The sequence below is a fragment of the Nipponia nippon genome, unplaced genomic scaffold (assembly GCF_047370975.1).
Source record: "Nipponia nippon isolate SJK-2023a ecotype South Korea unplaced genomic scaffold, ASM4737097v1 scaffold_51, whole genome shotgun sequence".
Lineage (NCBI taxonomy): Eukaryota > Metazoa > Chordata > Aves > Pelecaniformes > Threskiornithidae > Nipponia > Nipponia nippon.
In genome coordinates, this window is record NW_028262371.1 from 198,526 (window position 1) to 216,135 (window position 17,610).

The window sequence follows — 17,610 nt, forward strand, 5'->3', positions numbered from 1 at the left end:
GGGCGGGAGGTGCCGCTGCTTGCGTCACTTCCGGCCGCCGGAAGTGACGCCATCGGGCAGCGCGCGGCGGCGGCGGCGCGTGGCGGCGGGGAGCGGCGGCGGCGGCGGCGGCGGGGAGACGGCGCTGACGTCACGGTGACGCCATGCCGACGGTGCTGGGGCTGGAGGGCTCCGCCAACAAGGTGGGGGCGGGGGTGGTGCGCGATGGCGTCATCCTCAGCAACCGCCGCGCCACCTACGTCACGCCGCCCGGGCACGGTGAGGCGCCTGACGTCACTGCAACCCCCCACCCCCACGCGGACCAGCCCCCCGCTGACGTCAGCCTCCCCCGGGACGCTCCTCCCCCCGGGACGTCACTCCTCCCCCGCCCCCTCCGTGACGTCACACCGCCGCCGCCGTGATGCCCCCCCCCCCCCCCATGTCCTCCCTCCCCCGGGAGCCCGCCCCCCGTGACGTCACTGCTCCCCGGGAGCCCTCCCTCCCCGTGACGTCACTCCCCATCCCCCGACCCTCCTGTGATGTCACTCGCCCGCGGGCACCCCCCCCCGCCATGTTGCTTCCCTCCCCCGTGACATCACTTCCTCCAGAGACACGCCCCGCCCCCCGCCGTGATGTCACTCGCCCCCGGAGCCCCCCCCATGATGTCACTTCCCCCTCCACCTCCCCCCAGTGATGTCACACCCCCCATGACATCACACCCCCCGGCAGCCCCCCTGTGACGTCACTTCCCCCCATGACATCACTCCCCCGGGAGCCCGCCCCCTCTGATGTCACTGTTCCCCTGCAGCCCCTCCCCCCTCCGTGATGTCACTGCTCCCCTCAGAGCCCCCCTGTGATGTCACTCCCCCCCCGTGATGTCACTGCCTCCCTGGAGCCCCCCTCCCGGTGATGTCACTCCCCCTTAGAGCCTCCCCCTGTGACATCGCTTCCTCCCTGTGATGTCACTCCCCCTGAGTGATGTCACCCCCCCCATGAGATCACTCCCCCGGGAGCCCGCCCCCCGTGACATCACTGCTCCCCTGCACCCCCCCCCCCCCCCCGGGGACCTTCCTCCCCCCCCACCCCCCACCCCTACCCTCCCCCCCCGCGATGACATCCCCGCCCCCCCCATGACGTCACCAGGCTTCGCCCCCGGCCCGACGGGGCGCCACCACCGGGGGGCGCTGCTGGGGCTGGTGGCCGCCGCCCTGGCCGACGCCCGGCTCCGCCCCCGCGACCTCGACGCCGTCGCCTTCACCCGAGGTACCCGCCCCGCCCCCGCCCCGGCCCCGCCCCGCCCCCGGCCGCCATCTCGGCCCCGCCCTGAGCGGCCTCGCCGGCAGGGCCGGGGATGGGGGCGCCGCTGGCGACGGTGGCGGCGGTGGCGCGGACGCTGGCGCAGCTCTGGCACCGCCCCCTGCTGGGCGTCAACCACTGCGTGGGGCACATCGAGATGGGGCGGCTCCTCGGCCCCGCCCCCGACCCCCTCGTCCTCTACGTCAGCGGCGGCAACACCCAGGTGCGCGCCCGCGCCCCGACAGCCCGCCAGGCCCCGCCTCGCGGCGCCATACGGCGCGATGCGGCGCGATGCGGCGCGATGCGGCGCGATGCGGTGCGATACGGCGCGATGCGGCGCGATGCGGCGCGATGCGGAGCGATACGGCGCGATACGGCGCGATGCGGCGCGATGCGGCGCGATGCGGAGCGATACGGCGCCATACGGCGCGATGCGGCGCGATGCGGCGCGATGCGGCGCGATGCGGCGCGATGCGGAGCGATACGGCGCGATGCGGCGCGATGCGGCGCGATACGGCGCGATACGGCGCGATACGGCGCGGTGTTGCAGGCGAAGGCGCGAGAGGGCGCGGTGCCAGCGCGGCGCGATAGCGCGCGATAGGGCGCAACGCAGCGCGATATCGTGGGATGACCCGCGAGGGCGCGCGGCTCCAGCACCGGCTGCGACGCGATAGCGCGCGACGCGTCGCGATATCGCAGGGCGAGGCGCGGGGGCGCGCGGCTCCATCACTGGATGCGGCGCGATAGCGCGCGATAGGACACGACACGTCGCGATGTCATGGGGTGACGCGCGAGGGCGCGCGGCTCCAGCACCGGATGCGACGCGATAGCGCATGATAGCACGCGACGCGTCGCGATATCGCAGGGCGAGGCGCGGGGGCGCATGGCTCCAGCCCCGGATGTGGCGCGATAGCGCGCGATAGGGCGCGACGCGTCGCGATATCGTGGGATGACGCGCGAGGGCGCGCAGCTCCGTCACTGGATGCGGCGCGATAGCGCGCGATATCGTGCGACAGCGCGTGACGCGTCGCGATATCGCGGGGCGAGGCGCGGGGGCGCGCGGCTCCAGCACGCGATGCGACGCGATCGCGACAGCCGCGATATCGCGACAGCGGTCGAGAAGGCGATATCGGGCGAGGCCGCGATAGCGCGGGGGGGGGGGGGGGGGGGGTCGCCTGCCGTGACGCGACATCGCGCGATAACCCGCGACGCGGCTTGATGCCGCGCGATATCGTGCGATACGGCGCGATACGTCGCGATATGTCGCGACGCAGGTGATCGCCTTCGCCCGCCGCCGCTACCGCATCCTGGGGGAGACGCTGGACCTGGCCGTGGGCAACTGCCTCGACCGCTTCGCCCGCCTCCTCCAGGTGGCCACGCCCCTTCCGGCCACGCCCCCTCGGCTGGCCACGCCCCCCTCGGCTGGCCACGCCCCCTCTGACCCCTCCCCCCCCCCCGCAGATCCCCAACGAGCCCAGCCCCGGCCACAACGTGGAGCAGCTGGCGCGGAGGTGAGCTAGCCACGCCCCCCGGTACTAGCCACGCCCCCCGGCACTAGCCACGCCCCCCAGTACTAGCCACCCCCCGCTGCTCCCCCCCGCCCCGTTCCTACCCCCCAGCCCCGTTAGTAGCCCCCCAGCCCCTGTTACTAGCCCCGCCCCGTTCCTAGCCCCCCCACCCCGTTCCAGGCCCCCCAACCCCTTTAGTAGCCCCGCAACCCCTTCAATAGCCCACACCGCCTTTAGTAGCCACCCGACCCCGTTACTAGCCCCCCTGCCCCCATCAGTAGCCCCCCACCCTGTTCCTAGCCCCCAAACCCCTTTAGTAGCCCCCAAACTCCTTTAGTAGCCCCTAACCCTGTTACTAGCCCTCCCACCCCATTACTAGCCCCAAACACCTTTAGTAGCCCCCCACCCCCTTCAGTAGCCCCCCACCCTGTTCCTTGTCCCACAACCCCTTTAATAGCCCCCACCCCCTTTAGTAGCCCCCCACCGCCATTACTAGCCCCCACCGTTCCTAGCCCACCACCCCCTTCAGTAGCCCCCCACCGCCGTTCCTAGCCCCCAAACCCTTTTAGTAGCCCACAAACCCTTTTAGTAGCCCCCCCGCCCCCCTCACTAGCCCCCAAACCCCTTCAGTAGCCCCCCCGCCCCGTTCCTAGCCCCCCCCGTTAGTAGCCCCCCCGCCCCCCTCACTAGCCCCCAAACCCCTTCAGTAGCCCCCCCGCCCCGTTCCTAGCCCCCCCCGTTAGTAGCCCCCCCGCCCCCCTCACTAGCCCCCAAACCCCTTCAGTAGCCCCCCCGCCCCGTTCCTAGCCCCCCCGTTAGTAGCCCCCCCGCCCCCCTCACTAGCCCCCAAACCCCTTCAGTAGCCCCCCGCCCCGTTCCTAGCCCCCCCGTTAGTAGCCCCCCCGCCCCCTCACTAGCCCCCAAACCCCTTCAGTAGCCCCCCGCCCCGTTCCTAGCCCCCCCGTTAGTAACCCCCCCGCCCCCCTCACTAGCCCCCAAACCCCTTCAGTAGCCCCCCCGCCCCGTTGCTAGCCCCCCCCGTTAGTAGCCCCCCCGCCCCCTCACTAGCCCCCAAACCCCTTCAGTAGCCCCCTAACCCCTTCAGTAGCCCCCCCGCCCCGTTGCTAGCCCCCCCGTTAGTAGCCCACCCGCCCCCTCACTAGCCCCCAAACCCCTTCAGTAGCCCCCAAACCCCTTCAGTAGCCCCCCGCCCCGTTGCTAGCCCCCCCCGTTAGTAGCCCCCCCGCCCCCTCACTAGCCCCCAAACCCCTTCAGTAGCCCCCCCGCCCCGTTCCTAGCCCCCCCCCCCCGTTAGTAGCCCCCCCGCCCCCTCACTAGCCCCCAAACCCCTTCAGTAGCCCCCCCGCCCCGTTCCTAGCCCCCCCCGTTAGTAGCCCCCCGCCCCCCTCACTAGCCCCCAAACCCCTTCAGTAGCCCCCCGCCCCGTTCCTAGCCCCCCCCGTTAGTAGCCCCCCCCGCCCCCTCACTAGCCCCCAAACCCCTTCAGTAGCCCCCCGCCCCGTTCCTAGCCCCCCCCGTTAGTAGCCCCCCCGCCCCCTCACTAGCCCCCAAACCCCTTCAGTAGCCCCCCGCCCCGTTCCTAGCCCCCCCCCGTTAGTAGCCCCCCCGCCCCCCTCACTAGCCCCCAAACCCCTTCAGTAGCCCCCCGCCCCGTTCCTAGCCCCCCCCCGTTAGTAGCCCCCCCGCCCCCTCACTAGCCCCCAAACCCCTTCAGTAGCCCCCCCACCCCGTTCCTAGCCCCCCCGTTAGTAGCCCCCCCGCCCCCTCACTAGCCCCCAAACCCCTTCAGTAGCCCCCCCGCCCCGTTCCTAGCCCCCCCCCCGTTAGTAGCCCCCCGCCCCCCTCACTAGCCCCCAAACCCCTTCAGTAGCCCCCCCGCCCCGTTCCTAGCCCCCCCCCGTTAGTAGCCCCCCGCCCCCCTCACTAGCCCCCAAACCCCTTCAGTAGCCCCCCCGCCCCGTTCCTAGCCCCCCCCGTTAGTAGCCCCCCGCCCCCTCACTAGCCCCCAAACCCCTTCAGTAGCCCCCCCGCCCCGTTCCTAGCCCCCCCCGTTAGTAGCCCCCCGCCCCCCTCACTAGCCCCCAAACCCCTTCAGTAGCCCCCCCACCCCGTTCCTAGCCCCCCCGTTAGTAGCCCCCCCGCCCCCTCACTAGCCCCCAAACCCCTTCAGTAGCCCCCTAACCCCTTCAGTAGCCCCCCGCCCCGTTGCTAGCCCCCCCGTTAGTAGCCCACCCGCCCCCTCACTAGCCCCCAAACCCCTTCAGTAGCCCCCAAACCCCTTCAGTAGCCCCCCCGCCCCGTTGCTAGCCCCCCCCCCCGTTAGTAGCCCCTCCGCCCCCCTCACTAGCCCCCAAACCCCTTCAGTAGCCCCCCGCCCCGTTCCTAGCCCCACCCCGTTAGTAGCCCCCCCCCCCCTCACTAGCCCCCAAACCCCTTCAGTAGCCCCCCCGCCCCGTTCCTAGCCCCCCCCCGTTAGTAGCCCCCCGCCCCCCTCACTAGCCCCCAAACCCCTTCAGTAGCCCCCCGCCCCGTTCCTAGCCCCCCCGTTAGTAGCCCCCCCGCCCCCTCACTAGCCCCCAAACCCCTTCAGTAGCCCCCCGCCCCGTTCCTAGCCCCCCCCGTTAGTAGCCCCCCCGCCCCCCTCACTAGCCCCCAAACCCCTTCAGTAGCCCCCCCGCCCCGTTCCTAGCCCCCCCGTTAGTAGCCCCCCCGCCCCCCTCACTAGCCCCCAAACCCCTTCAGTAGCCCCCCGCCCCGTTCCTAGCCCCCCCCGTTAGTAGCCCCCCCGCCCCCTCACTAGCCCCCAAACCCCTTCAGTAGCCCCCCCGCCCCGTTCCTAGCCCCCCCCGTTAGTAGCCCCCCCGCCCCCTCACTAGCCCCCAAACCCCTTCAGTAGCCCCCCGCCCCGTTCCTAGCCCCCCCCGTTAGTAGCCCCCCCGCCCCCTCACTAGCCCCCAAACCCCTTCAGTAGCCCCCCCACCCCGTTCCTAGCCCCCCCGTTAGTAGCCCCCCGCCCCCTCACTAGCCCCCAAACCCCTTCAGTAGCCCCCCGCCCCGTTCCTAGCCCCCCCCGTTAGTAGCCCCCCCGCCCCCTCACTAGCCCCCAAACCCCTTCAGTAGCCCCCCCGCCCCGTTCCTAGCCCCCCCCGTTAGTAGCCCCCCCGCCCCCTCACTAGCCCCCAAACCCCTTCAGTAGCCCCCCCGCCCCGTTCCTAGCCCCCCCCGTTAGTAGCCCCCCCGCCCCCTCACTAGCCCCCAAACCCCTTCAGTAGCCCCCCGCCCCGTTCCTAGCCCCCCCCCCGTTAGTAGCCCCCCCGCCCCCTCACTAGCCCCCAAACCCCTTCAGTAGCCCCCCCGCCCCGTTCCTAGCCCCCCCCCCGTTAGTAGCCCCCCCGCCCCCCTCACTAGCCCCCAAACCCCTTCAGTAGCCCCCCCACCCCGTTCCTAGCCCCCCCGTTAGTAGCCCCCCCGCCCCCTCACTAGCCCCCAAACCCCTTCAGTAGCCCCCTAACCCCTTCAGTAGCCCCCCCGCCCCGTTGCTAGCCCCCCCCGTTAGTAGCCCACCCGCCCCCCTCACTAGCCCCCAAACCCCTTCAGTAGCCCCCAAACCCCTTCAGTAGCCCCCCCGCCCCGTTGCTAGCCCCCCCCCGTTAGTAGCCCCCCCGCCCCCCTCACTAGCCCCCAAACCCCTTCAGTAGCCCCCCCGCCCCGTTCCTAGCCCCACCCCGTTAGTAGCCCCCCCGCCCCCTCACTAGCCCCCAAACCCCTTCAGTAGCCCCCCGCCCCGTTCCTAGCCCCCCCCCCCCCGTTAGTAGCCCCCCGCCCCCCTCACTAGCCCCCAAACCCCTTCAGTAGCCCCCCCGCCCCGTTCCTAGCCCCCCCCGTTAGTAGCCCCCCGCCCCCCTCACTAGCCCCCAAACCCCTTCAGTAGCCCCCCCGCCCCGTTGCTAGCCCCCCCCGTTAGTAGCCCCCCCGCCCCCCTCACTAGCCCCCCGCAGGGGCCGGCGGCTCCTGGCGCTGCCCTACGGGGTGAAGGGCCTGGACCTCTCCTTCTCGGGGCTCCTCTCCCACCTCCAGGTACGGGGGGGGAGGGGCGGGGGGGAGGGGCCGGGGGGCGGGGGAGGGGCGACCCCTCCCCCACCCCGCCCCTCCCCCCTTCCCCCCCCCCCCGCAGGCCATCGCCCCCGCGCTGCTGGCCACCGGGGAGGCCACCGCCGAGGACCTGTGCTTCTCCCTGCAGGTGGGGGAGGGGGGGCTACTGGGGGGACGGGGGGCTACTGGGGGAGGGGGGCTACTGGGGGAGGGGGGCTACTAACGGGGGGGCTACTGGGGGGGCTACTAACGGGGGGGCTACTGGGGGAGGGGGGGCTACTAACGGGGGGCTACTGGGGGAGGGGGGCTACTAACGGGGGGGCTACTGGGGGGAGGGGGGCTACTGGGGGAGGGGGGCTACTAATGGGGGCTACTAACGGGGGGGCTACTGGGGGAGGGGGGCTACTGGGGGAGGGGGTGGCTACTAACGGGGGGGGCTACTGGGGGAGGGGGGGCTACTAACGGGGGGCTACTGGGGGGAGGGGGGCTACTAACGGGGGGGGCTACTGGGGGGGGGCTACTAGCGGGGGGGCTACTGGGGGGGAGGGGGGCTACTGGGGGAGGGGGGCTACTAATGGGGGGGCTACTAACGGGGGGCTGCTAATGGGGGTGGGGGGCTACTAAAGTGGTTGGGGGGCTACTAATGGGGTTGGGGGGGCTACTAATGGGCGTTTGGGGCTATTAAAGGGGTTGGGGGGCTACTAACGGGGTTTGGGGGCTATTAAAGGGGTGGGGGGCTACTAACAGGTGGGTGGGGGCTACTGACCGGGGTGGGGGGCTGCTAATGGGGCTTGGGGGGCTATCAACAGGGTTCGGGGGCTATTAAAGGGGTCAGGGGGCTACTAATGGGGGAGGGGGGCTGCTAACGGGGGTTTGGGGCTATTAAAGGGGTTGGGGGCTACTAAAGCGGTTGGGGGACTACTAAAGGGGTTGGGGGCTACTAAAGGGGTCGGGGGGCTACTAACAGGGTGGGGGGCTGCTAACGGGGTCAGGGGCTGTAAATGGGCTACTGAAAGGGTGGGGGGCTACTGAAAGGGTTGTGAGGCTACTAAAGGGGGTGGGGGGCTACTAAAGCGGTTGGAGGGCTACTGATGGGATTGGGCGGCTACTAAAGGGGTGGGGGCTGCTAACGGGGTTTTGGGGGCTATTAAAGGGGGTGGGGGGCTACTGATGGGGGTGGGGGGCTACTAATGGGGTTTGGGGGCTATTAATGGGGGTGGGGGGCTACTGACTGGGAGGGGGCTACTAAAGGGGCTTGGGGGGCTACTAACGGGTGTGGGGGGCTACTAAAGGGGGTGGGGGGCTCCTAACGGGGTTTTGGGGCTATTAAAGGGGGTGGGGGGCTACTAACGGGGTGGGGGGCTGCTAATGGGTTTTGGGGGCTACTGACAGGGCTGGGCGGCTACTAACAGGGTCAGGGGGCTACTAAAGGGGAGGGGGGCTACTAATGGGGTCAGGGGGCTACTAAAGGGGAGGGGGGCTACTAATGGGGGTGGGGGGCTACTAAAGCGGTAGGGGGCTACTAACAGGGTCAGGGGGCTACTAAAGGGGAGGGGGGCTACTAATGGGGGTGGGGGGCTACTAAAGCGGTAGGGGGCTACTAACAGGGTCAGGGGGCTACTAACGGGGTGTGGGGGGCTAGTAACGGGGGTGGGGGCTACTAACGGGGGTGGGGGGCTCCTGACTGCGGGGGGCTACTAACGGGGCTTGGGGGGCTACTAAGGGGGTTGGGGGCTACTAAGGGGGGTCGGGTGGCTACCAACGGGGTTTGGGGGGCATCGGGGGGGGGGGGAGGGGAGGGGGGAGGTCGCCCGGGGGTCAGGTGCCCCCCCCCCCCCCCCGGGGGGCACGTGACCCCGGCGAGCCCCGCCCCCGGCGAGGTCAGGTGACGCGGGGGCGGGGCAGGAGACGGCCTTCTCCATGCTGGCGGAGGTGACGGAGCGGGCGCTGGCCCTCACCCGGGCCTCCCACCTGCTGCTGGTGGGGGGCGTGGCCTGTGCGTGGGGGCGGGGCCCGTGGGGGGGCGGGGACCCGGATATAGGGGGCGGGACCCACATCTGGGGGGCGGGGACCCCGATACAGGGGGTGGGACCCAGATATAGGAGGCGGGGCCCACAGATAGGGGGTGGGACCCACAGATAGGGGGCGGGAGCCACATCTGGGGGGCGGGACCCAGATATAGGGGGTGGGACCCAGATATAGGGGGCGGGACCCACATCTGGGGGGCGGGGACCCCGATATAGGGGTGGGACCCAGATATAGGAGGCGGGGCCCACAGATAGGGGTGGGACCCACAGATAGGGGCGGGAGCCACAGATAGGGGCGGGACCCACAGATAGGGGGTGGGACCCACAGATAGGGGGCAGGACCCACAGATAGGGGGTGGGACCCACAGATAGGGGGTGGGACCCACAGATAGGGGGTGGGACCCACATCTGGGGGGCGGGACCCAGATATAGGGGGGGGGACCCAGTTATAGGGGGCGGGACCCACATCTGGGGGGCGGGGACCCCGATATAGGAGGCGGGGCCCACAGATAGGGGGCGGGGCCCACAGATAGGGGGTGGGACCCACATCTGGGGGCGGGACCCAGATATAGGGGGTGGGACCCAGTTATAGGGGGCGGGACCCACATCTGGGGGCGGGGACCCCGATACAGGGGGTGGGACCCAGATATAGGAGGCGGGGCCCACAGATAGGGGGTGGGACCCACAGATAGGGGGCGGGAGCCACATCTGGGGGGCGGGACCCAGATATAGGGGGTGGGACCCAGATATAGGGGGCGGGACCCACATCTGGGGGGCGGGGACCCCGATATAGGGGGTGGGACCCAGATATAGGAGGCGGGGCCCACATCTGGGGGGCGGGGACCCCGATACAGGGGGTGGGACCCAGATATAGGAGGCGGGGCCCACAGATAGGGGGCGGGACCCACAGATAGGGGGCGGGACCCACATCTGGGGGGCGGGACCCAGATATAGGGGGTGGGACCCAGTTATAGGGGGCGGGACCCACATCTGGGGGGCGGGGACCCCGATACAGGGGGTGGGACCCAGATATAGGAGGCGGGGCCCACAGATAGGGGGTGGGACCCACAGATAGGGGGCGGGACCCACATCTGGGGGGCAGGACCCAGATATAGGGGGTGGGACCCAGTTATAGGGGGCGGGACCCACATCTGGGGGGCGGGGACCCCGATACAGGGGGTGGGACCCAGATATAGGAGGCGGGGCCCACAGATAGGGGGCGGGTCCCACAGATAGGGGGCGGGACCCACAGATAGGGGGCGGGACCCACATCTGGGGGGCGGGACCCAGATATAGGGGGTGGGACCCAGTTATAGGGGGCGGGACCCACATCTGGGGGCGGGGACCCCGATACAGGGGTGGGACCCAGATATAGGAGGCGGGGCCCACAGATAGGGGTGGGACCCACAGATAGGGGGTGGGACCCACAGATAGGGGGTGGGACCCAGTTATAGGGGGCGGGACCCACAGATAGGGGTGGGACCCACAGATAGGGGGCAGGACCCACAGATAGGGGTGGGACCCACAGATAGGGGGTGGGACCCACAGATAGGGGCGGGAGCCACATCTGGGGGCGGGACCCAGATATAGGGGGTGGGACCCAGTTATAGGGGGCGGGACCCACATCTGGGGGCGGGGACCCCGATACAGGGGTGGGACCCAGATATAGGAGGCGGGGCCCACAGATAGGGGTGGGACCCACAGATAGGGGGCGGGAGCCACATCTGGGGGCGGGACCCAGATATAGGGGGTGGGACCCAGATATAGGGGGCGGGACCCACATCTGGGGGGCGGGGACCCCGATATAGGGGGTGGGACCCAGATATAGGAGGCGGGGCCCACAGATAGGGGGCGGGACCCACATCTGGGGGGCGGGACCCAGATATAGGGGGTGGGACCCAGTTATAGGGGGCGGGACCCACATCTGGGGGGCGGGGACCCCGATATAGGAGGCGGGGCCCACAGATAGGGGGCGGGTCCCACAGATAGGGGGTGGGACCCACATCTGGGGGGCGGGACCCAGATATAGGGGGTGGGACCCAGTTATAGGGGGCGGGACCCACATCTGGGGGGCGGGGACCCCGATACAGGGGGCGGGACCCAGATATAGGAGGCGGGGCCCACAGATAGGGGGCGGGTCCCACAGATAGGGGGCGGGACCCAGATATAGGGGGTGGGACCCAGTTATAGGGGGCGGGACCCACATCTGGGGGGCGGGGACCCCGATACAGGGGGCGGGACCCAGATATAGGAGGCGGGGCCCACAGATAGGGGGCGGGACCCAGATATAGGGGGTGGGACCCACAGATAGGGGGCGGGACCCACAGATAGGGGGTGGGACCCACGTCTGGGGGGCGGGGCCCACATATGGGGGCGGGACCCACACCTAGGGGGCGGGACCCAGTTATAGGGAGTGGGACCCAGATATAGGGGGTGGGACCCACATCTAGGGGGTGGGACCCACATCTGGGGGCGGGGCCCACATGGGGGCGGGACCCACATCTAGGGGGCGGGACCCATCTATAGGAGGCGGGGCCCACATCTGGGGGGTGGGGACCCACACATAGGGGGCGGGGCCCACATCTATGGGGCGGGGACCCACCTATAGGGGGCGGGGCCCACATCGGCGGGGCGGGGCCCAGGCATCTGGCCCCGCCCCCACCCTGGCCCCTCCCCCCCCCCAGGCAACCGCCGCCTGCAGGAGATGCTGAGCATCATGTGCAGCGCCCGGGGGGCCCAGCTCTGCCCCACGGATGAGAGGTGGGGGGCGGGGCCCACATCTATGGGGCAGGGACCCATATAGAGGGGGCGGGGCCCGCATCTATGGGGCAGGGACCCATATAGAGGGGGCGGGGCCCGCATCTATGGGGCTGGGACCCATATAGAGTGGGCGGGGCCCGCATCTATGGGGCAGGGACCCATATAGAGGGGGCGGGGCCCGCATCTATGGGGCAGGGACCCATATAGAGGGGGCGGGGCCCGCATCTATGGGGCAGGGACCCATATAGAGGGGGCGGGGCCTGCATCTTTGGGGCTGGGAACCATATAGAGGGGGCGGGGCCCCACATCTATGGGGCAGGGACCCATATAGAGGGGGCGGGGCCCCACATCTATGGGGCAGGGACCCATATAGAGGGGGCGGGGCCCGCATCTATGGGGCAGGGACCCATATAGAGGGGGCGGGGCCCGCATCTATGGGGCTGAGACCCATATAGAGGGGGCGGGGCCCGCATCTATGGGGCAGGGACCCATATAGAGGGGGCGGGGCCCGCATCTATGGGGCTGGGACCCATATAGAGGGGGCGGGGCCCGCATCTATGGGGCTGGGACCCATATAGAGGGGGCGGGGCCCGCATCTATGGGGCTGGGACCCATATAGAGGGGGCGGGGCCCGCATCTATGGGGCAGGGACCCATATAGAGGGGGCGGGGCCTGCATCTTTGGGGCTGGGAACCATATAGAGGGGGCGGGGCCCCACATCTATGGGGCAGGGACCCATATAGAGGGGGCGGGGCCCCACATCTATGGGGCAGGGACCCATATAGAGGGGGCGGGGCCCGCATCTATGGGGCAGGGACCCATATAGAGGGGGCGGGGCCCGCATCTATGGGGCTGAGACCCATATAGAGGGGGCGGGGCCCGCATCTATGGGGCAGGGACCCATATAGAGGGGGCGGGGCCCGCATCTATGGGGCTGGGACCCATATAGAGGGGGCGGGGCCCGCATCTATGGGGCAGGGACCCATATAGAGGGGGCGGGGCCCGCATCTATGGGGCAGGGACCCATATAGAGGGGGCGGGGCCCGCATCTATGGGGCTGGGACCCATATAGAGGGGGCGGGGCCCGCATCTATGGGGCTGGGACCCATATAGAGGGGGCGGGGCCCGCATCTATGGGACGGGGACCCATATAGGGCCCGCATCTAGCAGGGCGGGGCCCGCATCTATGGGGCAGGGACCCATATAGAGGGGGCGGGGCCCGCATCTATGGGGCTGGGACCCATATAGAGGGGGCGGGGCCCGCATCTATGGGGCTGGGACCCATATAGAGTGGGCGGGGCCCGCATCTATGGGGCAGGGACCCATATAGAGGGGGCGGGGCCCGCATCTATGGGGCTGGGACCCATATAGAGGGGGCGGGGCCCGCATCTATGGGGCTGGGACCCATATAGAGGGGGCGGGGCCCGCATCTATGGGGCAGGGACCCATATAGAGGGGGCGGGGCCCCACATCTATGGGGCTGAGGCCCATATAGAGGGGGCGGGGCCCCACATCTATGGGGCAGGGACCCATATAGAGTGGGCGGGGCCCGCATCTATGGGGCAGGGACCCATATAGAGGGGGCGGGGCCCGCATCTATGGGGCAGGGACCCATATAGAGGGGGCGGGGCCCGCATCTATGGGGCAGGGACCCATATAGAGGGGGCGGGGCCCCCATCTATGGGGCTGAGGCCCATATAGAGGGGGCGGGGCCCCACATCTATGGGGCTGGGACCCATATAGAGTGGGCGGGGCCCGCATCTATGGGGCTGGGACCCATATAGAGGGGGCGGGGCCCGCATCTATGGGGCTGAGGCCCACACATATGGGGCTGGGACCCACATCTACGGGGCTGGGACCCAGATATAGGGGGCAGGGCCCGTATAGAGGAGGCTGGACCCCCATCTGTGGGGCGGGACCCCCATCTATGGGGCAGGACTCCCATCTGTGGGGCTCCCCTCCCCCCAGGTTCTGCGTGGACAACGGGGCCATGATCGCCCAGGCCGGCTGGCAGATGCTGAGGGCGGGGCAGGTGACCGAGCTCGACCAATCAGGGATCACCCAGAGGTGAGGGGGTGGGACCCGGGCGGCCGGGACCCACATCTGTGGGGCTGGGGCCCACATCTGGGGGGCTGGACCCCTATATAGGGGGCTGGGACACGTATATAGGGGGCAGGACCCACATCTGTGGGGGTGGGACCCACATATAGGGGGCTGGACCCCTGTATAGGGGGCTGGGACCCATATATAGGGGGCTGGACCCATATATAGGGGGCTGGACCCACATCTGTGGGGCTGGGACCCAGATATAGGTGGCGGGACCCACATCTGTGGGGCTGAGACCCATATATAGGGGGCTGGACCCACATCTATGGGGCTGGGACCCACATCTGTGGGGCTGGACCCACATCTATGGGGCTCGGACCCATATATAGGAGGCGGGACCCACATCTGTGGGGCTGGGACCCATATATAGGGGGCTGGACCCATATATAGGGGGCTGGGACCCACATATAGGGGGCGGGCCCCACACCTATGGGGCGGCCGTGACCTCTGACCTCTCGCCCCTCCCCCCCCCAGGTACCGGACGGACGAGGTGGAGGTGACCTGGCGGGACTGAGGTGGCCCCGCCCCCCCGCTGGCCACGCCCCCGCCCCAGAGCCCCACCCCCCAGTAAAGTCCCCGCCTCCTCCCCCACCTCTGGGCTCCGCCTCTTTGTACGGGGGGGGGAGGGGAAATTTGGGGCTTTTGAGGGGAATTTGGGAAATTTGGGGATTTGGGGGTGGATTTTGAGGGAAAATTCGGGGTTTGGGGGGAATTTGAGGCAAATTTGGGGATCTGCGTGTGGATTTTGAGGGAAATTTGGGGATTTTGGGTTCTTTTTCAGGCAAATTTGGCGATGTGGGGGAAATTTGAGGCAAATTGGGGGGATTTAGAGGGAAATTTGGGGATTTGGGGTGGATTTTGAGGGAAAATTGGGGATTTTGGGGGAATTAGAGGCAAATTTGAGGGATTTTGAGGGAAATTTGGGGATTTGGGGTGGATTTTGAGGGAAATTTGGGGATTTTGGGGGAATTTGAGGCAAATTTGGGGGATTTTGAGGGAAATTTGGGGATTTGGGGTGGATTTTGAGGCAAATTTGGGGGGAATTTGAGGCAAATTTGGGGGATTTTGAGGCAAATTTGGGGATTTGGGGGAATTTGAGGCAAATTTGGGGATTTGGGGGGAATTTGAGGCAAATTTGGGGGATTTTGAGGGAAATTTGGGGATTTGGGGTGGATTTTGAGGGAAACTTGGGGATTTTGGGGGAATTTGAGGCAAATTTGAGGGCTTTTGAGGCAAATTTGGTGTGGATTTTGAGGGAAAAGTGGGGATGGGGGGAATTTGATGCAAATTTGGGGGATTTTGAGGGAAATTTGGGGATTTGGGAGTGGATTTTGAGGCAAATTTGGGTATTTTGGGGGAATTTGATGCAAATTTGGGGGATTTTGAGGGAAATTTGGGGATTTGGGGGTGGATTTTGAGGCAAATTTGGGTATTTTGGGGGAATTTGATGCAAATTTGGGGGATTTTGAGGGAAATTTGGGGATTTGGGGGTGGATTTTGAGGGAAACTTGGGGATTTGGGGGGAATTTGAGGCAAATTTGGGGGATTTTGAGGCAAATTTGGGGATTTGGGGGAATTTGAGGCAATTTTGGGGGATTTTGAGGGAAATTTGGGGATTTGGGGGTGGAATTTGAGGCAAATTTGAGGAATTTTGAGGGAAATTTGGGGATTTGGGGGTGGAATTTGAGGCAAATTTGAGGAATTTTGAGGGAAACTTGGGGATTTGGGGGGAATTTGAGGCAAATTTGGGGGATTGTGAGGCAAATTTGGGGATTTGGGGCGGATTTTGAGGGAAATTTGGGGATTTGGGGGGAATTTGAGGCAAATTTGGGGGATTTTGAGGCAAATTTGGGGATTTGGGGGGAATTTGAGGCAAATTTGGGGGATTTTGAGGGAAACTTGGGGATTTGGGGGGAATTTGAGGCAAATTTGGGGGATTTTGAGGCAAATTTGGGGATTTGGGGGAATTTGAGGCAATTTTGGGGGATTTTGAGGGAAATTTGGGGATTTGGGGGTGGATTTTGAGGCAAATTTGAGGAATTTTGAGGGAAATTTGGGGATTTGGGTGTGGATTTTGAAGCAAATTTGGGGATTTGGGGGTGGAATTTGAGGCAAATTTGGGGATTTGGGGGTGGATTTTGAGGGAAAATTGGGGATGTGGGGGAAATTTGAGGCAAATTTGGGGGATTTTGAGGCAAATTTGGGGATTTGGGGTGGATTTTGAGGGAAAATTGGGGATTTGGGGGAATTTGAGGCAAATTTGGGGGATTTTGAGGGAAAATTGGGGATTTGGGGGGAATTTGAGGCAAATTTGGGGGATTTTGAGGCAAATTTGGGGATTTGGGGGGAATTTGAGGCAAATTTGGAGGATTTTGAGGGAAATTTGGGGATTTGGGGGGAATTTGAGGCAAATTTGGGGGATTTTGAGGCAAATTTGGGGATTTGGGGGAATTTGAGGCAAATTTGGGGGATTTTGAGGCAAATTTGGGGATTTGGGGTGGATTTTGAGACAAATTTGGGGATTTGGGGGGAATTTGGGGCAAATTTGGGGGAATTTGAGGCAAATTTGGGCCCTTCGGGGGGATGGGGGGCGCCGCGCGTTATTTCGCGCAGTTTTGGGGCGCTTTTGAGGGGTTTGGGGTTTTTTTCCGCCGCAAGCCCCGCCCCTCCCGCGCTGCCACTCAAGGCCGGGCCACGCCCCCCCGCACTCCCCACAACCCACGCCCACTCCGGTCTTATTTGCATATCTCCGCGGCTCCCCATTGGGCGCGGCGGGGCGGTGACGCCCTCCCGCGCCGCGCGGCGGCCAATGGGAGGGCTGGGGGGCGTGGCGCGGCGGCGGCGGCGGCGCGGGCGCCTCAGTCTGCGGCGGGACGGCGGCGGGAGCGGAGCTCAGCGGTAACGGGGGCGAGAGGGCGGCGGCGCGTGTACCGGTTCCCCGGGTCTCCGGTTCCCGACCCGCGTTCCCCCCGCCGCCGCCAGCCGCGGGCGAGCGGGGTTTTAGCGGCGTCGCAGAGCAGCGGTAGCGGCTCCTTCTTCGCCCGGGGGAAGCGCGGGATTCCGCGGTGGCTCCACCGGATTTTGGGGCGTCGCACAGGGGCTCCGGGGGGGGGGGAGCGGGACCTTTGAACGCTTAAAAAATGAACCGGTGCTGTTTAAAGTCCGGTTTGGCCGGGTTTAGTGTGAACGGGGGGTGGGGGTGGGGGGGGGTCTCTCGGTTTTGCCCCTTTTTCACCTCATTTTTTCCTCTTTTCCCTCATGTTTCCCCCCTTTTCCCCTCGTTTTTCCCCTTTTTCCCCTCGTTTTTCCCCCTTTTCCCCTCGTTTTTCCCCTTTTTCCCCTCGTTTTTCCCCTTTTTCCCCTCGTTTTTCCCCTTTTTCCCCTCGTTTTTCCCCTTTTTCCCCTCGTTTTTCCCCTTTTTCCCCTCAGTTTTCCCCGTTTTCCCCTCAGTTTTCCCCGTTTTCCCTCGTTTTTCCCCTTTTTCCCCTCAGTTTTTCCCCTTTTTCCCTCGTTTTTCCCCTTTTTCCCTCAGTTTTTCCCCTTTTTCCCTCGTTTTTCCCCTTTTTCCCCTCAGTTTTCCCCTTTTTCCCTCGTTTTTCCCCTTTTTCCCCTCAGTTTTCCCCTTTTTCCCCTCAGTTTTCCCCTTTTTCCCTCGTTTTTCCCCTTTTTCCCCTCGTTTTCCCCCTTTTCCCCTTTTTCCCCTCAGTTTTTCCCCTTTTTCCCTCGTTTTTCCCCTTTTCCCCTCGTTTTTCCCCTTTTCCCCTCAGTTTTTCCCCTTTTTCCCTCAGTTTTTCCCCTTTTTCCCTCAGTTTTCCCCCTTT

At 66.6% G+C, this 17,610-nt stretch overlaps 1 protein-coding gene across 5 annotated transcripts; it reads left to right on the forward strand.

Moving 5' to 3' along the window:
• Positions 1–26: 26 nt before the first annotated feature.
• On the forward strand, positions 27–14,380 carry OSGEP (O-sialoglycoprotein endopeptidase). Of its 5 annotated transcripts, none has more exons than XR_015699392.1 (11): positions 28–258; positions 1,123–1,242; positions 1,323–1,498; positions 2,550–2,645; positions 2,737–2,786; positions 6,793–6,881; positions 6,979–7,044; positions 8,802–8,892; positions 11,608–11,683; positions 13,652–13,750; positions 14,264–14,380. XR_015699392.1 is itself a non-coding variant. In XM_087734978.1 (11 exons), exons 1-11 carry the CDS (start codon positions 144–146, stop codon positions 14,301–14,303), a joined length of 1,008 nt encoding a protein of 335 aa, XP_087591104.1. In that variant the 5' UTR covers positions 28–143; the 3' UTR covers positions 14,304–14,380. The 5 variants fall into 5 exon arrangements, 3 of the variants coding, with proteins under 3 accessions (XP_087591107.1, XP_087591104.1, XP_087591106.1); XR_015699393.1 differs by having other exon boundaries at positions 8,829–8,892; XM_087734978.1 differs by having other exon boundaries at positions 6,803–6,881.
• Positions 14,381–17,610: the final 3,230 nt, after the last annotated feature.